The sequence below is a fragment of the Leptodactylus fuscus genome, chromosome 11 (genome assembly GCF_031893055.1).
Source record: "Leptodactylus fuscus isolate aLepFus1 chromosome 11, aLepFus1.hap2, whole genome shotgun sequence".
Classification (NCBI taxonomy): Eukaryota; Metazoa; Chordata; class Amphibia; order Anura; family Leptodactylidae; genus Leptodactylus; species Leptodactylus fuscus.
The window spans coordinates 11,489,937-11,516,666 of NC_134275.1; the positions used below are offsets into that span (position 1 = coordinate 11,489,937).

Here is a 26,730-nt window from a genome sequence, read left to right on the forward strand (position 1 = left end):
GATGTGAGTTTGGGGTTTGTGGGGGTCCTGGGAAAAACGTATGTGTGCTATTGTGACGAAAAGTAGCCTATTGCGCAATGGGGTGTATTAACTATGTTTGTGGAAAATTTCAGCCAAATCGGTCAAGCGGGTTTTGCGTGATTGACTAACAAACATCCGAACACACAAACCCACAAACATCCAAACTCACAAACTTTCACATTTATAATATTAATAGGATTTACCAGACGTTGGCAAGAAGGAGAAAGGATCTATGCTATGTGTAATCAGTATGGCCAATTACTGTGGCCTTATAGCGATATTCATTTGGTTCACATGTGGACTCTTCTTGTCTCTGATATCTGCTTGTGTTCCTGTTTTAGGGTGTTCCTGGTATGGACGGTCCAGTCGGACCCAAAGGTAGTGTGGTAAGTATAAAATAAAGGAATATGGAGGCGTTATGTATAGTTATGTGACATAGGGGGAATCGTCTTTATAGTGACCTTGCTCTTCTTTACTTTTAGGGACCTCAAGGTGAGCCAGGACCTCCTGGTCAGCAAGGAAACCCCGGTGCACAGGTGAGGCAAAAGTACTGACAGACATGAGATGGCGTCACTTATAGTCATTCTCTTTGCATTCAGTAAATGTACGCTCAGTAATGTATACAGTGTGGATAGGAGTCTACAGATAAGTCAGGTTCTTTGGTCACTTAATAAAATGCTCGCTGACCTGAACTTAAAAAGTTGCAGTCATTTGCTAAAGCTGATATCTCACCATGTGAAAACACTCTGAAGTAGTGGCCTATAGGGGTCTCGCTTCTTTGTAACTTGCTTTCTACTGTGTGTTGTCATGGCAAATCTGTCTTTAGCAGCATGAGCCACTGAGATGGATTGCGGGAAGTGGGGCGGAGCTCTGACTGCGGCAGGAATGTGATTGGTCACTGCCGGCTCAATAGAAGTGCATGGCGGGAAGTCAGGGAATGCAAGTGCTGTGTAATGTTGTAGGCTTCACTGCCATACGTGGCACATGAACAGTGGGCATCGGCCACTCAGGAAAATAAATGGGCGCACAAAATTTAGGAGCAAAAAGCAAATGATTTTATTTAAAACTTTGTAATAAGATTTTAAGTCAATGATCTGATCACCTTAAAGATGTCACGTATTAGAGGAAACTTGGAAGGATGGGAATGGAAAGGGATGGTATGGATGGAGGGGTACAACAAGAGCCCAGATAGTTGTCTTCCTAGTTAGACTTACCCCCATTCATGGCCATATTGCTTTTCTGTGCTATTGTACTCCATATATAACACTGAATTGTCCTATCTAATGAGACGGTCAGACATGCTGGATAGCGCAATGTCTCTATATGAGACAATATGGGTTCCTAATGTTGTATCTAAGGCCCTGCTATTGTAAGTCCTGGTGCAGTATAGTGTAATATCTCCTGTAATAACTTTGGCTGTCCTTGGTTCTCGTCTTTCTCCTCCTTCCAGTATAACCTTGTCAGTGCCAGCTAGATTTCCATTCTGCTCCTTCAGCCTCTTCAACCTCTGATTTTATTTATGAAGCGCCCAGATGGTGAAGTGCAAGTGTGAGATTCCCACTGGGCCGCCATCTTGAAGGGTGAACTTCTGCTGACCTTTTTTGAGATTCTGAATTTTAATAGGGACAAACAAATTCACATGAATATCTTGACCGAAGCAGTGACAGATTGATATCACTATTGTAATGTAGAGAACAGGTGCAAATTTCCCAAAGTACATACATCGGTATACAGACAGATATCAGCGCATACAATGAATGTACTCACACAGGGATGTTCTTTTTCTTGTTTAGAAGGGTTTCTAGAGGATCCCTACAAATACATAATAAGGAGGACTTAAAACCTGGAAGTTTTTGTTCTGATTTCTGATGTTTCTCCTTTTTTTTTCTGGCAGGGTCTTCCGGGTCCTCAGGGTGCAATTGGGCCACCAGGAGACAAGGTAACGTGTAACATGTCCCAGCTGTTGCGTCCTTTCCATAATACCATCTGTTCCTGGCCTTTCTGTACAAAAGGGACGTCCATCCATCTGTCCATATATCTTCCCTTTCATGTCAGTAGTGCAGACAGAGAGATGTGTAGAAATAAGACATTGACCTCACCCATTAATGACCGCGCTGTTTACATAAATCCCATACAACCGGGGCTGTGGAGCACGCTCAACTCTCATGTTCCCACTAAACAGACAGTAAATCACACAAGATGTAATGTAAACTGCACGGTCCTCGCCTGTATCTTCTCAAACATGACCATGTGTTACGGACCTCACTGACTGCTGGGGTGGTGGGTGCCCCCAGGACTCATCGATAGATGGGGTATCATCAAGAACTTTCCATGACTGGTTTTATTTTCCATTAAGACACAACAGGATGGTCACTATGGCTCTGATGTGGTGGAATGAAAGAAAGCAGGAGGCCCTTCCATGAAATACTGCAAAGTGTCCTCTCATGTATATCACAGAACATCACCCAAGTGCAAAAACAGCATAAGTGTCCCAAACAAAAAGTGCAGGAGAAGGCCGGGCATTGCAGACCCCTCTGAAAAAAGAAAGGATCCCTGACCAGTTCTTAGTCCTCTATTTCATCCATTACTCAGGGCAGTTTACTATACCCAGGTGAATTCTGGATGCCAACTGGGCCTCTACTTACAGAATAACTTCATTATGTCATTGTGGTGGCTGCAGATCCTGCACAAACACAGATCTTACTACAACCATAAAGATTAGGTAGAAATGGCTCCATGGTTCGATTGACAACCATCTGGTAACACATTTAAGTCCATATTGGTCATTCCACTCCTACATGGCCGTGCATGTTAGTGACCCCTGGGGTAAACAACACTTTTGGGAATCTTTTTTCAAGGATCATTCGTACAAGAATGGACTTTAGAATGAAAAAATGTTTGTCCAACTGAGTAACAAAAATGAGAAACTTGGTCAACGGCATTTCCAGTAGTTGATGGTTGGTGTAGCTAAAAGGTAGATTTACTTTCACTTCCAAAATATTCATTACGTTTGAGGTCTTTCATCTTCATCAACTTTATCCTAATGTCTGTGTGCACATTATACATGAAGTACCTGCTCCATGTCAGTGTCCTGATAGGATCAGATACCAGAATGTACAGATTTATCCATCAGAAGGACTGCAGAGTGTTTTGCTCCATCTATAATGTGCAGCATTTTCAGGCTTCTTTGCCAGATTTAACACTGCTTGCTGCAATGAATAGATCTGCACTGATGGCTTGTACTTGTGCACTACACCTGTGGCTCTGCGTGCGGAGAAGCTTGACAATAAGAAGCGCACTTTCTGATATATATGATAATTACATCTGTCCCGTGTAACAATAATGGAAACATTTGATATTCCTCTACCTGGAGCCCATGTGAATGTGATTCTCAGAGAAGCAAATACCTACAGATTATTATTTCTTCACAAGAAGAATGCGATAAGATTTCTCTGCATTTGATGTTTTCCTGCTACTTACAAGACGGCTCCTCGGACCGCTCAGCCTCTATACGGGCTGCAAATAATTATTTGCAGGAATTGAAAGCTGCGATGATGAGCGCACAGATTTACATAACTTTCCATATTCATAAGAACAGAATGTTGATGTTATTTTGATGCAAAACCCTGGGAAATATTGTTTGGTTGGTGAAGTGTAAGCTGAAAGTCTGAATTTATGTTGTTGTGATTTTCAGGGACCATTGGGAAAACCTGGTTTACCTGGAATGCCGGGAGCAGATGGTCCACCTGTAAGTATCACACGTGCCCGTCCTTCTCTGGATGTGATAGGTTTAGGACTGGGGATATTTATGGCTGAGGATTAGCATAATGCAGTGTAAGATATTTGTCATTCTTCAATAGGCCCTATGAGAAATACCTCAAGGGCATAAGATCCCAAGCAATGAGCCCTGCAGCTGTTCTCTGCAGCCCCCCCCCCCCCCCTCAACAGGCACCCCGCTATAATATCATATTCAGACTATGCACATCCATTGCAGTTAGAACAACCTATAAAGAACACGTATGCAGTTTTACCTATAATTTCCTGTGGTTTTTGATGTGGCTACAGTTGTTCCCGGTGAAACACATTTATATACAGTGCTCTTTCCTTGAAAACTGCGCTTTAGCTGCTTCATCTGAATATACTCTTAGCAAGCAATGAAATGGGGAACAGACCTGCGGGTTACACTGCCCTTCACTCTTCCATAGCATAGAAACTAGGGGCAGTCAAATAAACCTTAAACCATCCCCAATTAGAAGGTTTAACTTCAGCCATGGACAGTGATGTGGATCCCGACCTTCTATGTACATGGATCATTCCAAAATATTCTGCACAATACCCAGAGAGGCCATGGCATTGTTATGCAGCCAGTGTTGTCTTCATGGTTTCAAGATCATGTCCACCGCCGCAGCTTATGAGATGTGAGGAGGCCGCGACTACTGCTAATTGTCACTCCCAGGAGGTGGTAGGAAATCTTACTGTGTCTTCTCTTCATTTTACAGGGACATCCAGGTAAAGAAGGCCCCTCAGGAGAGAAAGGAAGCCAGGTATGGGGGTCTTGTATTCAGGGTGGGGATAAATGTGTATCACTCTAAAATAGCTATGTGCATTACCCACAGGGAAGACGAAAATCTAGAGCAATACCAGTGAGCGCATATGAACCAATCACTGCAATAACAGTAGAGGCCAAATTACAATATCATAATATAACCTGGGTATCTCCTGTATATAATTCTATTAGCCTCTGCCCGCGACTTCGTCTGCGGGGTGTTAGCGTCGATGATCTGTCTAGGGATTAGCAAATTGCTGGCGTCGATGGTTTGCCTGCTCTGGCATTTCGGCAGCCCTCAATCTGTCCTGTTGCTGAACTTGTTCCTCACAACGTGCCTGTGATTGTTCCGGCATCGCAGCAGCTCTCTGGGACGCCATATATTAAGCGTGTTGTTGGTGTTGATGATCCGCCTGCTCCGCTTGAGGAGAACTCTGTGACTTCTGGCTCCTTCATAGCTCTCGTTGTTTGTTACAAATTAGATTTTCTTTTTCCTGCCATGTTTAATATTAGCAGAACTGCCAATGTGGATTACAGGTGTTTTCCCCTCCAGTGTGTCAGCACTGCCTGGAGTAGATCAGATAATATGCAGATGCTTGTACACAATGGACTGAGGATTAGTTGAGTGTTACAGTTGAGAGATAACAGACCTGGTACCTGAGATAAGCTGCTGCAGGAGCAGTGTAATATATTATGTGACCATAAATCCACAACAGTGGTGAAGCCATGTCATTTACCGGGATACAAAGTAGCCTATGTGTTACTCCAGGTTACAGAGTATCTATGGGACAAATGTCATCCAAATCCAGTCAGACGTTTTTGTGTGATTGAGGAACAAACATCCAAACTGTCACATGTATAATATTAGTAGGATAGGATAAGATATATACAGCCGGTATAACCTGGGTATATACTGTATATAATTATATATGTACAGCTGGTATAACCTGGATATCTCCTGTATGTAATTCTATATGTACAGCTGGTATAACCTGGGTATCTCCTGTATATAATATATATGTACAGCTGGTATAACCTGGGTATCTCCTGTATATAATATATATGTACAGCTGGTATAACCTGGGTATCTCCTGTATATAATATATATGTACAACCGGTATAAGTTCTACATCTTCTTGTATATAGTGATATGGACCATGCTGGTATATCCTGGGCATACTGTGGCATATGTCTTGCATAGTTACATATATTCATATACGATATCTCTCAGGTTTTATAGCTATTATCCTTTGTTCATACCTTACGTAGCTCATTAGCATCCACAATGACACTTTCCTTGCAGTAACGATCAAGATCAGTTGCAGTTCCACAGTTCGACCACCAGGTGGCAGTGCAGTTCTGTTTGAACATCCCCCTCACTTTCCCCTCTAGTAATACGGTTACATCCAATATGCAATTAAGGCAGACTTTAGGCTGTAATGTGGTTGAGAAAGGGTTAATTGAGCTGCGTTACATTAGCATATTTCATTCCTTGCTTTGGCAGTGACACATATAGATGCCTCCTACAGTTTATTTAAGTTGGTGATAAATTGAAATGTTTTTCTTTAGGTGATCAGTATCCTGAGTATGTGCCGGTGGTGTCATCCCATGTTATAGGTGTGAACTGGGAGAACAAAGGATTTCTGCTTCACCATAGAGGAGGGTTCTAGTAGTGAGATGGGTCATCTCTTACTATGTGTTATGTGGCCCCTGCTCAGGACTCCTCAGCCAATGCCCTATTAATTCCCTCCATGTAGCATAGCTCTCAGGGCTCTCTAATACTGGGTTTTGTGGTTCTTCAGCAGTGACGTATTACCTTCCCAGGGTTATAGGCAATAAGAAGGCTTTGAATTTACATAAATCTTCTTTTTCCTGCAGACTCTTTCATGTCATTGCCACCTATGACAGGCCGCCAACCATAAAATATTACAAATTAAAATGCAGCAAGAAATATATATATATTTTCATTTTTTCCCCCCTGTGGGCACTAAAAGTAGAGAGAATTCATTTTAAAAATAGGAATCGCACCCCAGGCCGAATCTGACAGCTTGTATTTCATTAGGTAGCGCTCAGGAATGAATGACAGGTTAACTCTGCAGAGGGAAGCGCTCGCCAAGATGACCTACAAATAAGATATTGCTGGAGAAAGTTTCTGCCGGGAGTCCAGCAGAGATCTAGTGTCCTGTATGATGGATTATATAACCCCTGCAGTGAATCCGCCCGTCTCCGCTTCTCATTTTCTCAATTCTTCAGTTACAGATTGCAATTAAATTCCTGTTGTTTGTACCTTGTAACAATTCCCTGCGCTCCCCTATAGGGCTGATCATCACAGGTTCTCTGTCCATGGGTACAAGGCTAAAACTACTGACATGTAAGCTGGAGAAGCAGCATGGTGTCAGTGTATGCGATATAGCTATGTCATTCTGGGTGTGTGAAAAGCTGAGTATCAATCACTATAGGGCTATAATGGTGGTAAGCTGTTACCTTGTAAGAAACTGAGAAAATTCCAAGACCTTCAAATGGAATATTAAAAGTTGGCCAGACATGTCACAGGGTGTAAGCCACTGCCAGACCCCTACTGTCACCATCCAGACCCCTCAGTCCCTCCCCTGACCCCTCAGTCCCTCCCCTGACTCCTCAGTCCCTGTCTTGACCCCTCAGTCCCTGTGTTGATCCCTAAGTCCCTGTCTAGACCCCTCAGTCCCTCCCCTGACCCATCAGTCCCCCCCTGTCCCCTCAGTCCCTCTCCTGACCCCTCAGTTACTTACCTGAGCCCTCAGTCCCTCTCCTGACTCCTCAGTCCCTCTCCTGACCCCTCAGTCCCTCTCCTGACCCCTCTATCCCTCCCCTGACCCCTCAGTCCCTCTCCTGACCCCTCAGTCCCTCTCCTGACCCCTCAGTCCCTCTCCTGACCCCTCTATCCCTCCCATGACTCCTCTATCCCTCCCCTGACCCCTCCATCCCTCCCATGACCCCTCAGTCCCTCTCCTGACCCCTCAGTCCCTCTCCTGACCCCTCTATCCCTCCCATGACTCCTCTATCCCTCCCATGACTCCTCTATCCCTCCCATGACCCCTCAGTCCCTCTCCTGACCCCTCTATCCCTCCCCTGACCCCTCAGTCCCTCTCCTGACCCCTCTATCCCTCTCCTGACCCCTCAGTCCCTCTCCTGACCCCTCTATCCCTCCCATGACTCCTCTATCCCTCCCATGACCCCTCAGTCTCTCTCCTGACCCCTCAGTCCCTGTCTTAACCTCTCAGTCCCTGTCTAGACCCTTCAGTCCCTTTTATACTCCATTGGTGGCTGTGTAACTTCCATGAGCATAGGATTCAGTTTGTGAATATCCATCTTACTGACTTTTGGCTACTGCAGCTGACATTGGGCCGTGAAAATCCTGCAAATGTCTACATGTGATGGCCAACAATAGATTATAGTTTGCCAAAATTGTAGGTCGGACAAAAATATCAGTGTTTGGTAAGACCAGAAGCTTATCAATCACTTTTATATTCACACAAGGAACACCCCTCCCCCCTTTCTTATTAATACAGTATAAACATGCTGAAGGGGTTAATAAATTAATATGAATAAACCAAAATATGGGAGTGGCTAAAACCCAAAAGAGGCCGGGTCCGTCCTGCAGCTTATCCATTGTGTTTGCACTACCCCTGTATATAAAGTCTCCTGCGGATTGTATGTGGGGGAGGGGCGGTATATAGATGAGCGCAGGATTCTCCTGTCTTATGTTCCATATTCCTGGACAGATCCCGCAGGTATACATATTCAGCAGGATCGGCCTGGTCTGCCGTAATCGCTGGAGGAAGCGACGCTTCCTGTGCAGGATCCGTGTCTTGGTTGCCAGGCAACAGCACAGAAACTTAATTCAAAGTTTAAACACAGATCAGAGCGGTTGGAAAAACAAAGAGAAGTAAACACGCTGAGTGGTAAATACGGCCCCGCCGCCGACCGGCACTGCCGTGATTGGTGTCAGCGGGCGCCAGCTGCCCGTCCTCACATGTCTCATGTACAGATCACTAATAACAAGACCATTGTCACACTGAGGATGATCCTGTTACATTCTCTTCATCTGCAATCTGATAATCCGGGACATCTGATAATCTGCCATTGGTTGCGGCAGAGCTCGGCTCTATAGTGTGGGGTCTGCAGAGAAGCAGAAAACGGAGTAGAGGGAACCCAGGAGCGAAATGATAAAGGGAAACCAGCACCAATCCTAAGACTATGTCACCTGAGCGCCCGATAGTCCCAGCTGGTCCCAAGGATGCCAGAGTATTGGACTCTTACAAATTATTTATAACATTTATTAGACTTTTTTTCATTACATCTCCGGCTCTGCAGGGTTGGATGTCAGGTATTCATCATCTGGTAGCAAAGTGGCAGAAGGGTGCACATACTTTTCTATATGTGGTGTTGTGTATACGAGCTGCGGTGTAAACTCTCTTTTTATGTCCATGCAATTTTAATACTTAATTTATTATCTTGACAGGGACCTGCTGGACCTCAGGGTCCGATTGGCTATCCAGGACCACGCGGTGTCAAGGTAGGTATCACCCTGGAGAGCGGTGAGCTGTTTTGTGGTGATATTGTCCACAGCAATGATCTATCCTTACTGGTAGTTTATTTGCACCTTGTACTTGAAACTTCGATCTTATGGTAGCCATGATAATTAAAGGGGCACTCCATTATGGCAGCCGATCACGGTGAGCAGACTTCTAGCTCCTGTACCTGTGCAGGACTGAGTGTTGGTTTTGCATTGGTTCAGCATTATAGTTGTGAGCACTTTCATAAGGACGATAATGCACGTCTTACAGTATGACAGTGCCCTTCTTATAGTGTAATTGCGCCCTTCTTACAGTATGATAGTGCACGTCTTATAGTGTAATAATGTGCATCGTACATTATGGTTAGAGCCCTTCTTACAGTATGATAGCGCCCTTATACCGTCCTGGAGAGCCCCATCAGTAACACTGAGTTATCGTAGACTGGACAAAAGCTAATTGTATGTGGCTGACATGTACTAGGTTGAATATACACAGGGCTTTCTGTATACAATGGCTTTCCCCAGTATCAGACATGCCTTGGTGGCCCTTTATATCCCGGGCTCCCCAACAGACAGAATAGACTGTAAGCTCCTCTGATACACAGCTGTACACCACATCATGGATTCGTAATGGCAGCCATATTGTTTGTCCTAGTCCTAGTCAAGAATAGGATTCCCACCAACTGACCAGAAGTGGAGACCTCAAGGACTTGCATCTCCTGGGACTTCATGATATTTCAGGCTCTTAGGTGGCCGTAGCTGCAGGTCTGTGGAGGCTCATGGGTTAATGTTGGGGCCGGTTTGTGCACGGAGGAGTCACGGGAAGCTGTTTGCTGATTCTACTGGCTGAACGAGGCTTTTCTCCATTAGGGAAACATTAAGAGTGTGAAGTGCAGAATATCTGGCTTTAGAGCCGTCATTAAACTAATTGAATTATTCTGCATTGCTACAGAGAAGGGGATGCAGAATGGCAGAAATTCTCTTCCAAAGTGTCATAATTAGATTTGCTAAAGTGGAGATGGATGGGTGTTCTGCAGCGCTTAATGGAGACGATTTACAGCTTTATATATTTATTTATTTCCCAGTGTAGGAGAAACCATTTACTGTCATTATACTCTATAAGCTCATTCACAGCCTCAATCAAAGCTGCTGTACAGAGGAACGTCACATCAGGAGCGAGCCCAGACACCGGGCCGGGCTATAAGGAGAGAAACTGATCCCGAACAGAGCTGACTGTCATATAGTGTCCATATAGACAGGGCAAGAAAAGTGGTACTGTGCAGTGTATATATATATACGTATATAGAGAGAGAGAACTATTCACTATCAATATATATACAACCCCACACTCAGAGCAAGAATAGTGGTGCTGTACAGTGTCCATATATACAGGCGTACACAGACAGCCGGAGAAGGATTTGTACTGTGCACTGCTCAGCAATGACTTGTACTGACCTCAGATCGCTGACACATTCGTGTCTTTCTTTCCAATTGAAATGATCTTTATTGTCCACGATTCTGTAATGCAGGGCAGACAATTGTACAATATTATTTGATCACGTCCCCCTCTATGGGGCAATAGGTAATGTGGCCACTAGAGGGCAGAGTGTAGAGTGTATTAGCTATGAGAAGTATTTACAAGCATATCCCTATGTCCATCTCCAGGGGAAGCCGCCATCTTGTAGGCACAATGTAACCTAAGCACGCTCTGTCTCTCTCATTTTAGGGAGCTGATGGGATCCGAGGCCTGAAGGGAACAAAGGGAGAAAAGGTAAGTTACAGGGTGTGAGGCGACCACTACCTCGAGATGTGTCCATGTACCCTGTGTCTGCATATAATACACAATTATGACAATCAGGAACGGGGGTGGGGGGAAGAGATTTGCCTTGTGTATTAAAATCCGCCTTTCATGAATTTAGTGTATGTCACTCTCTTCTATAAGATTGGTGTATGACTTGTCAGTCTCGTGTCCTGTCCAGTATATGTCTTGCAGCTTTCTGATAGCCTTTGTTTGTGTCCCACCATTTTTAAGATGTCTGCTTGCTGTCATTGAATGGAGAGCTATTGTTTTCATACAGAGGCTGATCCTGCTGTGCAGGGCTCGTCACTCTAAGTTCCCATTCACTGACAGCCATATATATATATATATATATATATATATATATATATATATATATATTATAATGTGACCCCACAGCAGCGCTCTGTGAGCACCAGTCCGATGTTGCGGTGGTCTCCTCAGCTTGGATGTGAACTTTGCCCCTCCAACCCTGAACTTTTTTGCAGACTTGTCTAATGTGTCCAGGAACAGATGATAGAGAATCACAGAGCCAGATTGTAGGGTGATGGTAAAAGCAGCGAGTGGGAGATATTTATATGTTATCCGGCCCTGGCCCATCCACCTGTGCACGGCGTGGCGCTCCGTATCTCTCGTCCTCCACCTGCCGAGCCCCTGGGTTCACCGGCCTTGCTATAACATCTCTCTATTAATAGAAGCAATTGAGTGCAGAAGGAACTTGGGCTCCCATGGCAACAGCCCAATAGCCCATATATTTCATTAGACTTTGCAATCACTTCTAGGCTGGTTGCCATTCTCCATCAGTGCCCAGGGACTGGCGGGCACATCCTTAACCAGCGAACTGCTGGATCTGTCTACAGCACCTTGCACCAGGCTCTCTGCATTGCATTTGTTAATAATTTCCCTTTCTGCTTCTGTTTATTTCTGTATTTAGGGTGAAGATGGCTTCCCAGGATTTAAGGGGGACATGGGAATCAAAGGAGACAGAGTAAGAATCTCTCATTTGTTGTTCAGCATTGTGTGAGTTATTGTATCATCATTATAGAGAGTCTGATCCAGACTGATAAATATTAGTATCTTCATAATCACCCAAGACATGGAGCCTGCTGGGGGTTATAGTCTGTGACCGCTTCTTTCTGTGTCTGAGATGCCATTTACCTGTGTGGCAGCTACAAATAATATAAGTACCCGGGTCCGTCCACACACAGAAGATCACAGGGCATATATAATGACTGTGTGGAGGGCAGAACACAGACATATATTATTGATAGAGATTAAACACCGCCATCCCACCTGTACGTACCGTGTGTAAATAATTCAGTGCAGCAGGATGGCGGGCATGTTCGGTTTGGACTGCAGGGACTCCTCACGTTGCGTGTCAGTGGCCCCTGAAGTAAGACTACATTAAGCTTGCATGCCGTGCACCATCCTCCTGTGCCGGGACAGACCCCAGGACTTGTGCAGTGCATTTACATGTTTTTCTTATTAATATTTCATCAGTCTAATGGCCGCTCACCCCCAAGATAACAATTCTACACGACCCCAGTACAAAATGGTGCCGAACATCCAGATTTACTTATTTCACTTGTTATGTAGTTTGAGGTTTGTAAGAGGATGGAGACCTATTTATTACGTGACTACGGGGGTGTCACTAAAGCAGCTTATCTAGCGCCCCCTATTGGTAGCTACATACAAGGCAATGCCCAACCCATCTCCCAAGTCCTGTGTTCCATGATAAGGGAGGTCAGTGACACCAGACAGCCATCCATAGACGCCGCTGCTCCAGAGGTTTATTCCTCTGCAGTACAGAGAGGGTTTCTTTTATAGAAACTTTAGTAGGGACGGTTGTACAGATCATATGTGGCTTATGTTTTAAGGTTTTTTAATCGGCTTGCCATTGACTTACAGCGTAGCTACCTGTAGTTATGTGATATATAATCAATAGGCTCCAGAATTCTGGTGTAATTTATACCAAATATCTGGTGTATATACCTCAAGCCGGTCTAACCTTGCACTGTCTAATAGTTAGACTGTTTTCGTTCATCTGCCCCTCTGTTTTTGGCTTTAGGAGGAGATCTGACCCCAGTGTCTTTCTTAATCATAAGTCCCCGTCCAGTTTGGCCTTTTCACACCAGTCTTGGGATTTGCTGGGGGAAATCTAAGAGCCTGTCCTGGATGTCTATGTTTGCATGAAGGATGGATAAGGAGCTGGACCGTATATTTGGGCCACCTATGTCTTATCTATACCCTAGTAAAGTTACCTGTAAAACTGCCTTATTTCCCTGTTGTGCCTCCGAGGGTCCGACTTTTATTAGAAAGACATAATCGATGCTCCTGAATCCTCCGCCTCACAGATACAGAGCCATAATTAAAAGCAATATAAAGTGACAGCTCTGATTTCGGCGTCTTCAGTCGCATTTGTTAGTAATGATCACACTTAGTTTTAATTGCTAAGAGGAAGCGCCGGGGCTTGGCTCCCATCAGTCCGCTCATCCAGCCTGCAAAGGTAGAATCAATATATTCATTAACTGATAACCTACCTAACCTGTGCCCTGCATGAAGATGTTAATTGACTTGGCAGAATCAATGGTAATATCTGGCGATTCGCTTCTGCAATTAATTATTTGGTGCATTATTTGTGCTCGGAGGGGCTGGAAAAATCCCAACAATTAAAAGGGTGAAAATATAGATTTAATTAATGTCCTGTTTAAAGAGCTTGTGATTCGGAGCTGTCACTCGGGCGCTTTAAGAGCGCTCAGGCTACTTCCCTGTAAGGTCGTATTAAGGGTTCATTAGGGAAATTTTGTCTTGTACTAGGTTCATAGAGGTGTATTCACATGTGACAGATCTATGGCAGACATTTCTGCAGCTGGGAATCAGTGACATGCCTCTGAATGGGGCTGCGTCTGCTGGTTGTGCTCGAGTTTCTACAACCCTTAATGGACAGTCAGAGAAATTTCTGCAAAGATAATCTGCTACACCCTTAGGCCTGATGTGCAGCACTATCATCACACCCTTGAATACTTGTCGTACCTCTAGGTCTATGAGACAGGTGTACAGAGAATGGCGCCTACATGAGGCCTCGTATGATGGCACAGGCTTGGGCTCTGTTCGCATAATAAGAGTTTTTGCAATGTGGATGAGACCTCACCAGAACTCACACAGTGAAGATCCATCTGCAGCGGAAATTTATTTGTACTACATAGGATGAATTGTGTGAGAAATCTTTGCAGACGTATAATACAAGTTGTCGTACCTGTAAAGTTATAGAATTGTCATATAATCCTGTTTATGGTCTGGATGGGGGATCTGTCACTTAGGCTTGTAAAACTTCTCTTACTGTAATACAAGATTATTAATATGTCTCGATTAATCAGAATCTCACTGAATAGATTTCAATATTAGTTTCTGTATCTTATGACTTTTTATGTATCACCAGGGAGAAATTGGACCATCCGGCCCCAGAGGTGAAGACGGCCCTGAAGGTCCAAAGGGAAGAAGTGGCCCTAATGGAGAGAACGGCCCTCTTGGCCCTGCTGGGGAGAAGGTAAGTTATTCACAGAAGAAAATGTCTAATAATCTCCATCATATGGGAGAATCGACAAATCTGCAGTGTCCTTCTAATGCCCTGGACACACTGTGGGGTCAATGCAGATATTGGGCCTGGGGGACATCATCTTTTACCACATGAGCAATGCCAGGGAATGGGGCAACATTTTTTTAATAATAAACTGTGTGTATATATATATATATATATATATATATATATATATATATATATATATATATATATATATATATATATATATGATGGTACGGATCCTCAACACCTGCCACATCATTAAAAACTTTGTCTCCCTCCCATGTGATGTCCTGAACCGAGCACACATGGGGCGAGGAGCGAGGCTGACACTGTAATTGGCTCCTGCGCTCGTCCCTTCCAGCACTTGGCAGCATTTTTGAAGAGTGAAGATATTCCTAGAAGTTACAATATAATGAGCAGAACTTCAGAAACTGAAAGCCTTCCCTTATTCATAGTTCCATTCATCTCCTTCCCCAAGACAGGTCGAATGGCCGCTGCTCAACATTAACTCTTTATGGGCATTTATGTGTTTACCACACAATACAGAAGGATATTTCCTCCTTGTAAGGCGCCCATCATCTAAGAGGCGGCTGAGGATGAAATGGAGAGAGAAGAAAGTTTATATTTATTATATATTTACACTTAAGGCATTCACCTACATATTGTAATCATGTGCCCTGCCCTAAACATCAGTGTATCATTATCCTGTACCCCAAGTGTCAGCCTGTCATTATCCTGTACCCCGGTTGTCAGCCTGTCATTATCTTGTACCCCGAGTGTCAGCCTGTCATTATCCTGTACCCCGAGTGTCAGCCTGTCATTATCCTGTACCCCGAGTGTCAGCGTGTCATTATCCTGTACCCCGAGTATCAGCCTGTCATTATCCTGTACCCCCAGTGTCAGCCTGTCATTATCCTGTACCCCGGTTGTCAGCCTGTCATTATCTTGTACCCCGAGTGTCAGCCTGTCATTATCCTGTACCCCGAGTATCAGCCTGTCATTATCCTGTACCCCCAGTGTCAGCCTGTCATTATCCTGTACCCCGAGTATCAGCCTGTCATTATCCTGTACCCCCAGTGTCAGCCTGTCATTATCCTGTACCCCCAGTGTCAGCCTGTCATTATCCTGTACCCCGAGTATCAGCCTGTCATTATCCTGTACCCCCAGTGTCAGCCTGTCATTATCCTGTACCCCAAGTATCAGCCTGTCATTATCCTGTACCCCCAGTGTCAGCCTTTCATTATCCTGTACCCCGAGTGTCAGCCTGTCATTATCCTGTACCCCGAGTATCAGCCTGTCATTACCCTGTACCCCGAGTGTCAGCCTGTCATTACCCTGTACCCCTGAGGGTCAGCCTTTCATTATCCTGTACCCCGAGTGTCAGCCTGTCATTATCCTGTACCCCGAGTATCAGCCTGTCATTATCCTGTACTCCCAGTGTCAGCCTGTCATTATCCCGTACCCCGAGTATCAGCCTGTCATTATCCTGCACCCCCAGTGTCAGCCTGTCATTATCCTGTACCCCGGGTGTCACCCTGTCATTATCCTGTACCCCGAGTGTCAGCCTGTCATTATCCCGTACCCCGAGTATCAGCCTGTCATTACCCTGTACCCTGAGTGTCAGCCTGTCATTATCCTGTACCCCGAGTGTAAGTCTTGTAGATATAAGAGAATCCTTTATTATGTAAGGTATTTGTTGGGCACTTTCATCCAGACTTACGTGCAGTATTAATGTGGTGCTGAGCAAAGGCTGGAGGTGTTGTATCCTAGAAGAGATGTAATAGTGGACCATACACGATGTACATTATTCTGTGAGGACTGGATGGACAATAAACACAAATATCTTCTCTTTAGGGAAAACTTGGGGTTCCAGGATTACCAGGTTACCCAGGAAGACAAGGACCAAAGGTAACGTCCTGCACCCCACATCATTCATCTTGTCACCACCTTGTTATGTGGATTACTGAATAATCCTCTGATAATCGTAGCTTAAGTTACATTCACACTACTCTTATTAATGTCCATCGCTGTTATCTTTCATAGGATAACGTCAATGGACATTAACTGTAATATAGTAATGGACAAGATGGAAGCTCCTCTGTCTGTGCCAATGATCACTTATGTAAACAAGACAACTGTGATACATTGTATATTAAATAACTGTAGTGTGAACTCAGTCTTAGGAAACAGGGCAGTCAATTCTGTGATTCTAACAAAGTTACAAGAGCAGACATCACATGTAAGGAAAACTGCAGCAGAAGGATTCGGAGCATGCCAAGTGTCTGCAGCTCACTATATGCATACAATACATTCCCGGGCATGCTGGGATTTGTAGTACTTTCATAGATTGACAAACACTGATATAAAATAATACAATATTTCCTGTAGTCTATGATTCTGAGAATATACAAGCATTCATGGACATATTCAGAGGTGATAGATTTACCTTTGTCCTTTACACTGCAAATAACTCCTTATTCTCATGTTACTTGTAGGGATCGATTGGATTTCCCGGATTTCCAGGCGCAAACGGAGAAAAGGGCACCAGAGTAAGTGAATAATATCTACATCTGTGTGTACACCGGCAAACCAGGGCCACGATGGCCACAATCCCACCACGTGTGGCACTAAATGCTGCTCCCCTTATATAGAATCCAGGACGTTCCTTCATCCCCTTTTATATTCTCTGAGTGATTTTTGGAGGTTTTACATATAGCGTCTGATCTCAGAGCTCAGGCCTGTAAAATAATACAGGGGAAAATCCAATATAATAATGCGCTGAGCTGGTAAGAAAAAGCTCCTCAGAATTAGTATTGAATGTCACTGCTTTATTATTATTCCTCGGGTGCTGGCATAGACAGAGCTGCCGAAAGATTTACTCTCATGCCAACCACACAAAGCTTATTATTTTGTAATATGGTGGGTTTTTTTTTCTTGTAACTTTGTCCTTAAAGGGTTTGTTCTCTTCCACATAAATTAAAAGTGTGAACAGATCAGGATAATATCCCTGGAGCGGCAGCCTGGTGGGAGAGGAAGGGTCACATGTGGGTATTTGGCTTTCTTATCGGATTATTCTTTGCTTTCTTTTAGGGCACCCCTGGCAAACCAGGTCCAAGGGGGCAACGAGGTCCAACGGTAAGATATGACCGTTCTCTATGTATTTCTATTGAATATAAGGCAGCTAATACGCACCGTTCAGTTGTACTCACCTACATGTTTCATTCTGTCTGAAGGGTCCACGTGGTGAAAGAGGTCCAAGGGGAACTACAGGAAAGCCAGGCCCCAAGGTAAGAACAGTTCTGTCATATGGCCAGTGCCAGGCCCCATAGATCTGGATCATTCCTTCCTATTCTGTACAGTAACGCCCTCCATGTATTACTTACATATCTTATCATTGATTCATATCTATCAATACTAATACCAGTTATTTCTTCCTCTGCAGGGTAACTCCGGAGGGGATGGCCCTGCTGGTCCCCCTGGTGAAAGGGTAAGATATGGCTTATTTATCACTGGATATACATACATATATACATATCACATCAGCCCAGAAGCACACAAAGTATATCAGTTTACAATCTTTTGGCTAACCTCTGAGCAGGATAATCCTGGAGTTTGTCTGTTCTGCCGTTCACTACTTTCCCTGGTATTGATGGAAGTGTCAGGACAGCCCATCATAGTCTTACATCCATAGTACTATATTCATAGTATTACATCCATAGTGCTACACCCATAATATTACACCTATAGTACTATATTCATAGTATTACTTCCATAGTGTCACGTCCATAGTGTTACACCCATAATATTACACCTATAGGACTATATTCATAGTATCATGTCCATAGTGTTACACCCATAGTATTACATCCATAATATTACACCTATAGTACTATAGTGTTACATCCATAATATTCATAGTATCACGTCCATAATGTTACGTCCATATTGTCACGTCCATAGTATTACACCCATAGTACTATATTCACAGTATTACATCCACAGTATCACGTCCAAAGTGTTACATCCATCCTGTGGCTGTAGAGAAAAAACTTATGTGTAGAGAATAGCAAGAAAGTGGTGTAATAATATGGAGCAGGTGAAGAGACTGTGAGTCTTCCATTACTCTCCTGTCTGCAAGAATTACTCTCCGTATAGTCAGACTACAGGTGGAGGTGAAACTTTCTTCGGGGCCTTCATTACATGGACTGCTTAGTGCAGATGGAGCAAGGTTTAGTCCTTATTCACATGAATATCATGGCCGCTGGTTTTAGAACCAACAATGTTTAATCCGCCTCGATGATGATGAGACACGAGCCTTGTCATACATCAGGCGCCTCCTCAGGGGGACCACGTACCCCCACTGAGAGCTACACAGGGCATCATTTGCATCAGTAAATTGGCATAAAAGATGATAAATCTGACAGGGCCGGTGGGTCTGCCCATGTCACCCCGATATACAGGAAGGTGGTGTAAGAGGTAACAAGTCATAGCTTTTGTGCAAAAATATGTGTCTTTTCTATGCCTTGTGCACCAGACCACTGCTTGCTATAGCGCCCCACTGACCACAGTCTGGCCACCACACATCTGACCATCATAAAACAGGACATCCTCTAGTAGACTGACGGAACTGGGCCAGACAGATGGAAAACAGCCATAGAAAAATGTGCTGTTATGTCTGTGGTGACCTGGATGAGCCGTCCCCTTCCTGAGCATCAGTGTGTAAGCTCACAGCACCCAGGTCCAGTCCGTACCTGCTGCACTGTGTGTACTACCACCAATCTACTCCACACCCATCAGTGTTCCCGACCCCTGGTGTAGATTATGCAATGTGCTAGATTCAGCCGTAGCTTCTCAGCACCGATTATAGACAGAACCAGAACCTGCAGATCCTTCAGTGTGATGAGGATGGTGCAGGGGCGGCAATGTATGGAGCTGTACATAATAACAGGGCCTGGAGTCCGGGGGACAGGATGACTAAGTGGGAGATTACGTTTTCCTACACGCCTGCTCTCCTGACCTGTGGAGCGCCTCCAGACTCTGGCGCTATTTTCTAATCTATGCATATGTGTCACTAATCAGATTAATGTTTAATTTAGCCTGGAATTAAGTAATCAGATTCAACAAAACGAAATGTTGTGAGGTCTGAGGGAGAGGTTTGTGTGCATGAACCAGAGCTGCAAGGCTGAGTAGATCCTGTAGCAGCTGGAATAGATATGGCAGCATGGTGCCAAGGCAGCGTAACCCTGTACATCACTGCCGCCGGCTTCTTGTGTGTTGTCAGAAGAAGTTCTATCTCTCTTAGAACGGGCAGTTTGAGTTCCAGTCCAGGATATGGACGCTGTGCCACTATCTTGGAGGCTGAATTGCATATGATTCATTTTTGCAGGCCGCATTAACATGACATATTCCGTTCCTATTTCCCCCGTCCCCTCTCATGCTTGCAGCCAGCTGTTTCATTGCGCAGAACAAGCCGCAGCTTACAATAGACTAGATCCATTGCTTATGGTCTAGAGAAGGGAACTCAGAACTGCAAACCAATCTGACAACACCGGGTATAAGAGCAGCATGCCGTACCCAGAACGCCTCATTCATCGGCTCCATCATTTGGGTCACATGGTGACCAGCTCTGGCTTTAAGATGTAGGATGGCAAATGCATGTGACTGCCAGGACAAATCCTGTTCATGTGACTTTATAATGTAATGCAAATTTATGTTATCACAGGGACCACCTGGACCTCAAGGACCCACTGGATTTCCAGGACCAAAGGGCCCCCCTGTAAGTACAAAGATACAGAAGTGTAATTCTTGTAAATTGTACGTTCTCTATTAGTGTTGTAGACTGCTATGTAATCTGATACCTCATTGTTTTGGATGAACTTTTGCAAGGTACAACCGGCTCTGACTGTTATCCTTCTACAATTTTAGGGTCCACCAGGGAAAGACGGACTTCCCGGACACCCCGGCCAGAGAGGTGAAACTGTGAGTACACAAATGTGGTTTTTCTCATCCTTACATCTGGCTTTCACTGGATGTGCGATTGCTCTAGACCGTTCCCTGTAGATGAGGAGATGTCGCCGATCTTTGCTGCCAGGTGGGTGTCTCTTCAGCTACATGGAGGGGTCTAAAGAAATCCCCCTGTTTATTCCAGTCAAGCCAGAGTAACGATGATTTCCTAGGGGCCACACACGGTTCCCACAATTCTCCAACACCAAGCTCTATTTTCTGGGTTTTTTCATTGATTTGCTCCGGTGAATCACAAGCTCTGAGATTCGATTTGGTCCATGTATGATAATGTTGGGCAGATCACGGCACAGCTTGTGGTTTGTCCACCACTAGATTACATTGGGGAATCGATTGGCTGAGCTTTCGACTCACTTTGGTGAATTGAAATGAAAACTCAGTGAATAGATTTGCAAACCTTTCAGGCGGCGGAGCGCTTCAGCCATCTGCAGTCATTACAGACCTATGTCACTGCTTAGCTTGGTCACTACAGGCAACTCCTAACACCGCTGCAATCTCAAGGCTGGATATAGTTACAGCTGGACATGTGGCCACAATCTCCGTGCTGTCATACATCTCACTGCACAGCATAGACCATGGTATAGCTCAGTGCTCCATACATCTCACTACACAGCATGGACCATGGTATAGCTCAGTGCTCCATACATCTCACTGCACAGCACAGACCATGGTATAGCTCAGTGCTCCATACATCTCACTGCACAGCACAGACCATGCTCAGTGCTCCATACATCTCACTGCACAGCATGGACCATGGAATAGCTCAGTGCTCCATACATCTCACTACACAGCATGGACCATGGTATAGCTCAGTGCTCCATACATCTCACTGCACAGCACAGACCATGGTATAGCTCAGTGCTCCATACATCTCACTGCACAGCACAGACCATGCTCAGTGCTCCATACATCTCACTGCACAGCATGGACCATGGTATAGCTCAGTGCTCCATACATCTCACTGCACAGCACGGACCATGGTATAGCTCAGCGCTCCATACATCTCACTGCAAAGCACAGACCATGGTATAGCTCAGTGCTCCATACATCTCACTGCACAGCACGGACCATGGAATAGCTCAGTGCTCCATACATCTCACTGCACAGCACGGACCATGGAATAGCTCAGTGCTCCATACATCTCACTGCACAGCACAGACCATGCTCAGCGCTCCATACATCTCACTGCACAGCACGGACCATGGTATAGCTCAGTGCTCCAGGCTTAAGTGCTAGATAATTGCAGAAACCTTGTTTTGGCTCCAGCGCAAACACAAGGCGTAGGATAGAGGTATGTGTCTCAACTGCATAATTTCATACTATAAAAAAAAATAATACAAAAATAAAATAGAATTCATTTTCTTTGAATCATGATAATGAAAATCCAGAAGCAAAACAAAACTGATAGTAAATCTATGCAAAAGATTACACATAGTATATGTGATATAGTGTACACCAGAGCTGAAATTATTCAGCATTTCCTGCTCCCTTAGGTGATGTACACAATGACTGCACAAGCAGGGAGCGCAGCTATGGAGTATAATACAGTCAGTACAGGATAAGTAATGTAATGTATGTACACAGTGACTGCACAAGCAGTGAGCGCAGCTCTGGAGTATAACACAGTCAGTACAGGATAAGTAATGTAATGTATGTACACAGTGACTGCACCAGCAGAATAGTGAGCGCAGCTCTGGGGTATAATACAGGATAAGTAATGTAATGTATGTACACAGTGACTGCACCAGCAGAATAGTGTGCGCAGCTCTGCAGTACAGTACAGGATATTACTCAGGATTAGTAGTTTTATGTAGATGATTCTTATTTGGAGTAGACATGGCACCTTCTGACACTGTTTGCAGTAGAACATTATAGGTGTAATAAGTGACACTACATTACAAGAATCCACATTGACTTTGCTGGTTATAGATCCTTTAGTATCCTGCAGGTAAGATAGATTTGATGGATTTGCCTGACATCTTATCGCAATCCTTGCTCTATGTCATTCAGTAACTTTCATCCATTCACTAATTGTATTTCAGCGCCAGTGGTAAGTGCCTCTCCCCTCCCCTGGTTTCTCCTCTTATTGGTCTTATGTGGCTTCTTAATGCTTGTTATTTATTGTGCAGTAAATCTGCGGTGTCCATTTCACCTACCACTGACCTTGTCACTGCCCCTCATGTACATGTTGGGGTCGTCTTGTCTTTGTAGTGTTGTATTGGCCTTTTCCTTGATCTTTGCCGACTACCAGAAGGTCCATAAATCTGGTGTCTTGAATTTCACCTTTCCCATCTGTGTCATCTTTTCTGAATATAGAGCAGAGGTGACCTGCTTTAGGGGACGACGGCCACCTACAGTACATCTCTTCTTCTACCTCATCTCACCTTCTTTATTCCCATTACCAGGGTTTCCAAGGAAAGACGGGTCCCCCCGGTCCCCCTGGCGTTGTGGGTCCCCAGGTAAGTCGCTGTGAATCTGCCGCCAGCTCTTTGATAAAACTCTATAATCTGCAGCTGTAATTTCACAGATCTTTCTGTAGCGGTGACGTCCTGTGATCCACAGCCAAGTCCTTCATCTCTGCACATTATCTGCTATCAGATGTAATTCTGGAGAACACGGGATTAGTTGTGCTCAGGCTGGCTCTTAAATATTAATGGACGAGGAGTAAGATAGAATTGTTAGACGTCATATAGGACCTGAAGTGTCTTACACAAGCCCAGATTCCTTTTGACTTGTAAGAGTCCTTGGCCAGAGAGAACACACAGAGCGCGCTCCAATCACACCTGAGTCACTTGTCTGAACGTCGCCCGTAGTGGAGGAGGACACCAAATGTTTTTCCTATGGTTGTAGAACAAGTCCCTTCTAGAATACAGTATAGACAAATGCTGCTGCACACCGTATGAAGGTGAAAAAGTGAAAAAAAATTTATTGGTACATATACGCCATGAATTGGTTTGTAAAGCATAAAGAAAGCACTAGATCATTGTAGTGAACATAACGTTTCGGTCAATTTAGACCTTCCTCAGATAAGATCTAGAAACAAGCAGAGTGCGCAGAGGAATCATGGCGTTTCTAGAATACAAACCTGATCATGATTGGAAGCTGCAAAGAACCATCACTAGAGATTAGTACTACTACTACACCAGTGCCAGTCTAATAGGAGGAGTAGCCCAGGAATGTAGATCCTGGCACATACAAAAGCCTAGAAACCTCCATCTTCCTCTGGTTTAATACTGTTGGTATTCTATCACATTGATGAACATTCTAGGGTCCAACTGGAGAGACTGGTCCAATGGGTGAAAGAGGCCATCCAGGACCTCCTGGTCCACCTGGTGAGCAGGGATTACCTGGTCTGGCTGGAAAGGAAGGATCAAAGGTGAGTGATTTGGTCCTGCAGATAGAAACAAGTACTATGACAAGTAGAGGAAACACAAATGGTCTCTCATACACATCACACACTATTATACAGTGGGGAAAAAAAGTATTTAGTCAGTCACCAATAGTGCAAGTTCCACCACTTAAAAAGATGAGAGGCGTCTGTAATTTACATCATAGGTAGACCTCAACTATGAGAGACAAAATGAGAAAACAAATCCAGAAAATCACATTGTCTGATTTTGTAAGAATTTATTTGCAAATTATGGTGGAAAATAAGTATTTGGTCACCTACAAACAATCAAGATTTCTGGCTCTCACAAACCTGTAACTTCTTCTTTAAGAGTCTCCTCTTTCCTCCACTCATTACCTGTAGTAATGGCACCTGTTTAAACTTGTTATCAGTATAAAAAGACACCTGTGCACACCCTCAAACAGTCAAGACTCCAAACTCCACTATGGTGAAGACTGTTAGAGTCAAATCCTCCATCTTTGTATTTTGTCAGTCATCTTGTAACCTTTCACACATAAACTCTATAAGTAAGTCGCAGCTGGCTATTTGTATATCTTATCTTCATGGTATATGGAGGTCACTGAGACTCATTTAGCACCAACATGACATCTTATCTCTGTTTCCATGATATATGCATATAGACATAGTGTAAGCTGTTAGTTCACACATAAGTGTTTTTGAAACTTTCTTTGTTTAAGGACAAAGTACAAAGTCCATTAAGCTGTAATGATATGCAAATTACATGAGGCCTCAGCCAATAGTCATGTGCCAGGTTTATCTTATAACCAATCATTTTATGCCAACCATGTTAGAATAGACCAACCTGCTCTTGTCTGTATTGTATTTAAACCACCTTTGTGCACCATTAAATTAGAATCCACCTTGATACTCCAAACACCATGTGTCTTCGTGATTCTCCAGGTCAAAGATCGGCTGTAGCCAATCTTGGCCTGTTAATTAATTTTCCTTTACAGACAGCATATCTCTGGGGTATTATGATTTCCCCCGACAAGACCAAAGAGCTGTCAAAGGACACCAGAAACAAAATTGTAGCCCTGCACCAGGCTGGGAAGACTGAATCTGCAATAGGCAACCAGCTTGGATTGAAGAAATCAACTGTGGGAGCAATAATTAGAAAATGGAAGACATACAAGACCACTGATAAATCTCCCTCAATCTGGGGCTCCACGCAAAATCTCACCCTATGGGGTCAAAATGATCACAAGAACGGTGAGCAAAAACCCCAGAACCACGCGGGGGGACCTAGTGAATGAACTTTAGAGAGCTGGGACCAATGTTACAAAGCCTACCATCAGTAACACACTACGCCGCCAGGGACTCAGATCCTGCAGTGCCAGACGTGTCCCACTGCTTAAGCCAGTACATGTCCGGGCCCGTCTGAAGTTTGCTAGAGAGCATTTGGATGATCCAGAAGAGTATTGGGAGAATGTCCTATGGTCTGATGAAACCAAACTGGAACTGTTTGGTAGAAACACAACTTTTCGTGTTTGGAGGAAAAAGAATACTGAGTTGCATCCATCAAACACCATACCTACTGTAAAGCATGGGGGTGGAAACATCATGCTTTGGGGCTGTTTCTCTGCAAAGGGGCCAGGACGACTGATCCGGGTACATGAAAGAATGAATGGGGCCATGTATCGTGAGATTTTGAGTGCAAAACTCCTTCCATCAGCAAGGGCATTGAAGATGAAACGTGGCTGGGTCTTTCAACATGACAATGATCCAAAGCACACCGCCAGGGCAACGAAGGAGTGGCTTTGTAAGAAGCATTTCAAGGTCCTGGAGTGGCCTAGCCAGTCTCCAGATCTCAACCCTATAGAAAACCTTTGGAGGGAGTTGAAAGTCCATGTTGCCAAGCGACAGCCCCAAAACATCACTGCTCTAGAGGAGATCTGCATGGAGGAATGGGCCAACATACCAACAACAGTGTGTGCCAACCTTGTGAAGACTTACAGAAAACGTTTGACTTCTGTCATTGCCAACAAAGGAGATAGAACAAAGTATTGAGATGAAATTTTGTTACTGACCAAATACTTATTTTCCACCATAATTTGCAAATAAATTCTTACAAAATCAGACAATGTGATTTTCTGGATTTGTTTTCTCATTTTGTCTCTCATAGTTGAGGTCTACCTATGATGTAAATTACAGACGCCTCTCATCTTTTTAAGTGGTGGAACTTGCACTATTGGTGACTGACTAAATACTTTTTTGCCCCACTGTATATATACCATGTATATCAGAATCACACCCCGTATATACTACAAACCGCACTGTACAATATTGGTTTGCTGTGACATCTAGAAGCTTCCTCTAAACTGGGCATCATGAAGATATGGTAGGTAGTCGCTGCATTGTAACAGGGGATTCTGAATTTTTACTTTCTCCATAATAAAGGAGTCGTCTAAGGTTAGAATAATACATCCAATTATTTCCAGATACAGGACCATATATGTCTGTGTGTATATATTATATGGACATACATACATCTATATAGTAACGGCCTCATGTACATCAATGAGGCTGATCTGCAGTACCACAAAAATTACCTTGGGGGGGGGAGGGGGGGCGGCACTGAAAGAAAGAAGCCAAGACAACCCTGTTAAAGATGTCTACACTTATTCTGCAATAATGCTGTGGTCTATTTTAGGGAGACCCCGGCCCAGCAGGTCTGCCTGGTAAAGATGGGCCCCCAGGTTTAAGAGGTTTCAGTGGTGAACGAGGTCTGCCGGGCCCCATTGTGAGTAAACCAGCCGGAGTACTAAAGATCTGGTGTAAGAGGCGTATCCTATAATGG

General features: G+C 44.2%; 1 protein-coding gene across 2 annotated transcripts in view; it reads left to right on the forward strand.

The window, feature by feature from the left end:
- Positions 1 to 26,730, forward strand: part of COL5A1 (collagen type V alpha 1 chain) — a 111,054-nt gene that overhangs the window by 70,934 nt on the left and 13,390 nt on the right. For both annotated transcript variants that reach the window (XM_075260690.1, XM_075260691.1), the window contains exons 22-40: positions 363 to 407; positions 504 to 557; positions 1,916 to 1,960; positions 3,716 to 3,769; positions 4,521 to 4,565; positions 9,069 to 9,122; positions 10,849 to 10,893; positions 11,855 to 11,908; positions 14,360 to 14,467; positions 16,358 to 16,411; positions 16,999 to 17,052; positions 17,594 to 17,638; positions 17,737 to 17,790; positions 17,946 to 17,990; positions 20,226 to 20,279; positions 20,429 to 20,482; positions 22,930 to 22,983; positions 23,793 to 23,900; positions 26,584 to 26,673. In XM_075260690.1, the coding sequence (XP_075116791.1) occupies positions 363 to 407; positions 504 to 557; positions 1,916 to 1,960; positions 3,716 to 3,769; positions 4,521 to 4,565; positions 9,069 to 9,122; positions 10,849 to 10,893; positions 11,855 to 11,908; positions 14,360 to 14,467; positions 16,358 to 16,411; positions 16,999 to 17,052; positions 17,594 to 17,638; positions 17,737 to 17,790; positions 17,946 to 17,990; positions 20,226 to 20,279; positions 20,429 to 20,482; positions 22,930 to 22,983; positions 23,793 to 23,900; positions 26,584 to 26,673 (1,116 nt within the window). The remainder of the gene's footprint in view (positions 1 to 362; positions 408 to 503; positions 558 to 1,915; positions 1,961 to 3,715; positions 3,770 to 4,520; positions 4,566 to 9,068; positions 9,123 to 10,848; positions 10,894 to 11,854; positions 11,909 to 14,359; positions 14,468 to 16,357; positions 16,412 to 16,998; positions 17,053 to 17,593; positions 17,639 to 17,736; positions 17,791 to 17,945; positions 17,991 to 20,225; positions 20,280 to 20,428; positions 20,483 to 22,929; positions 22,984 to 23,792; positions 23,901 to 26,583; positions 26,674 to 26,730) is intronic.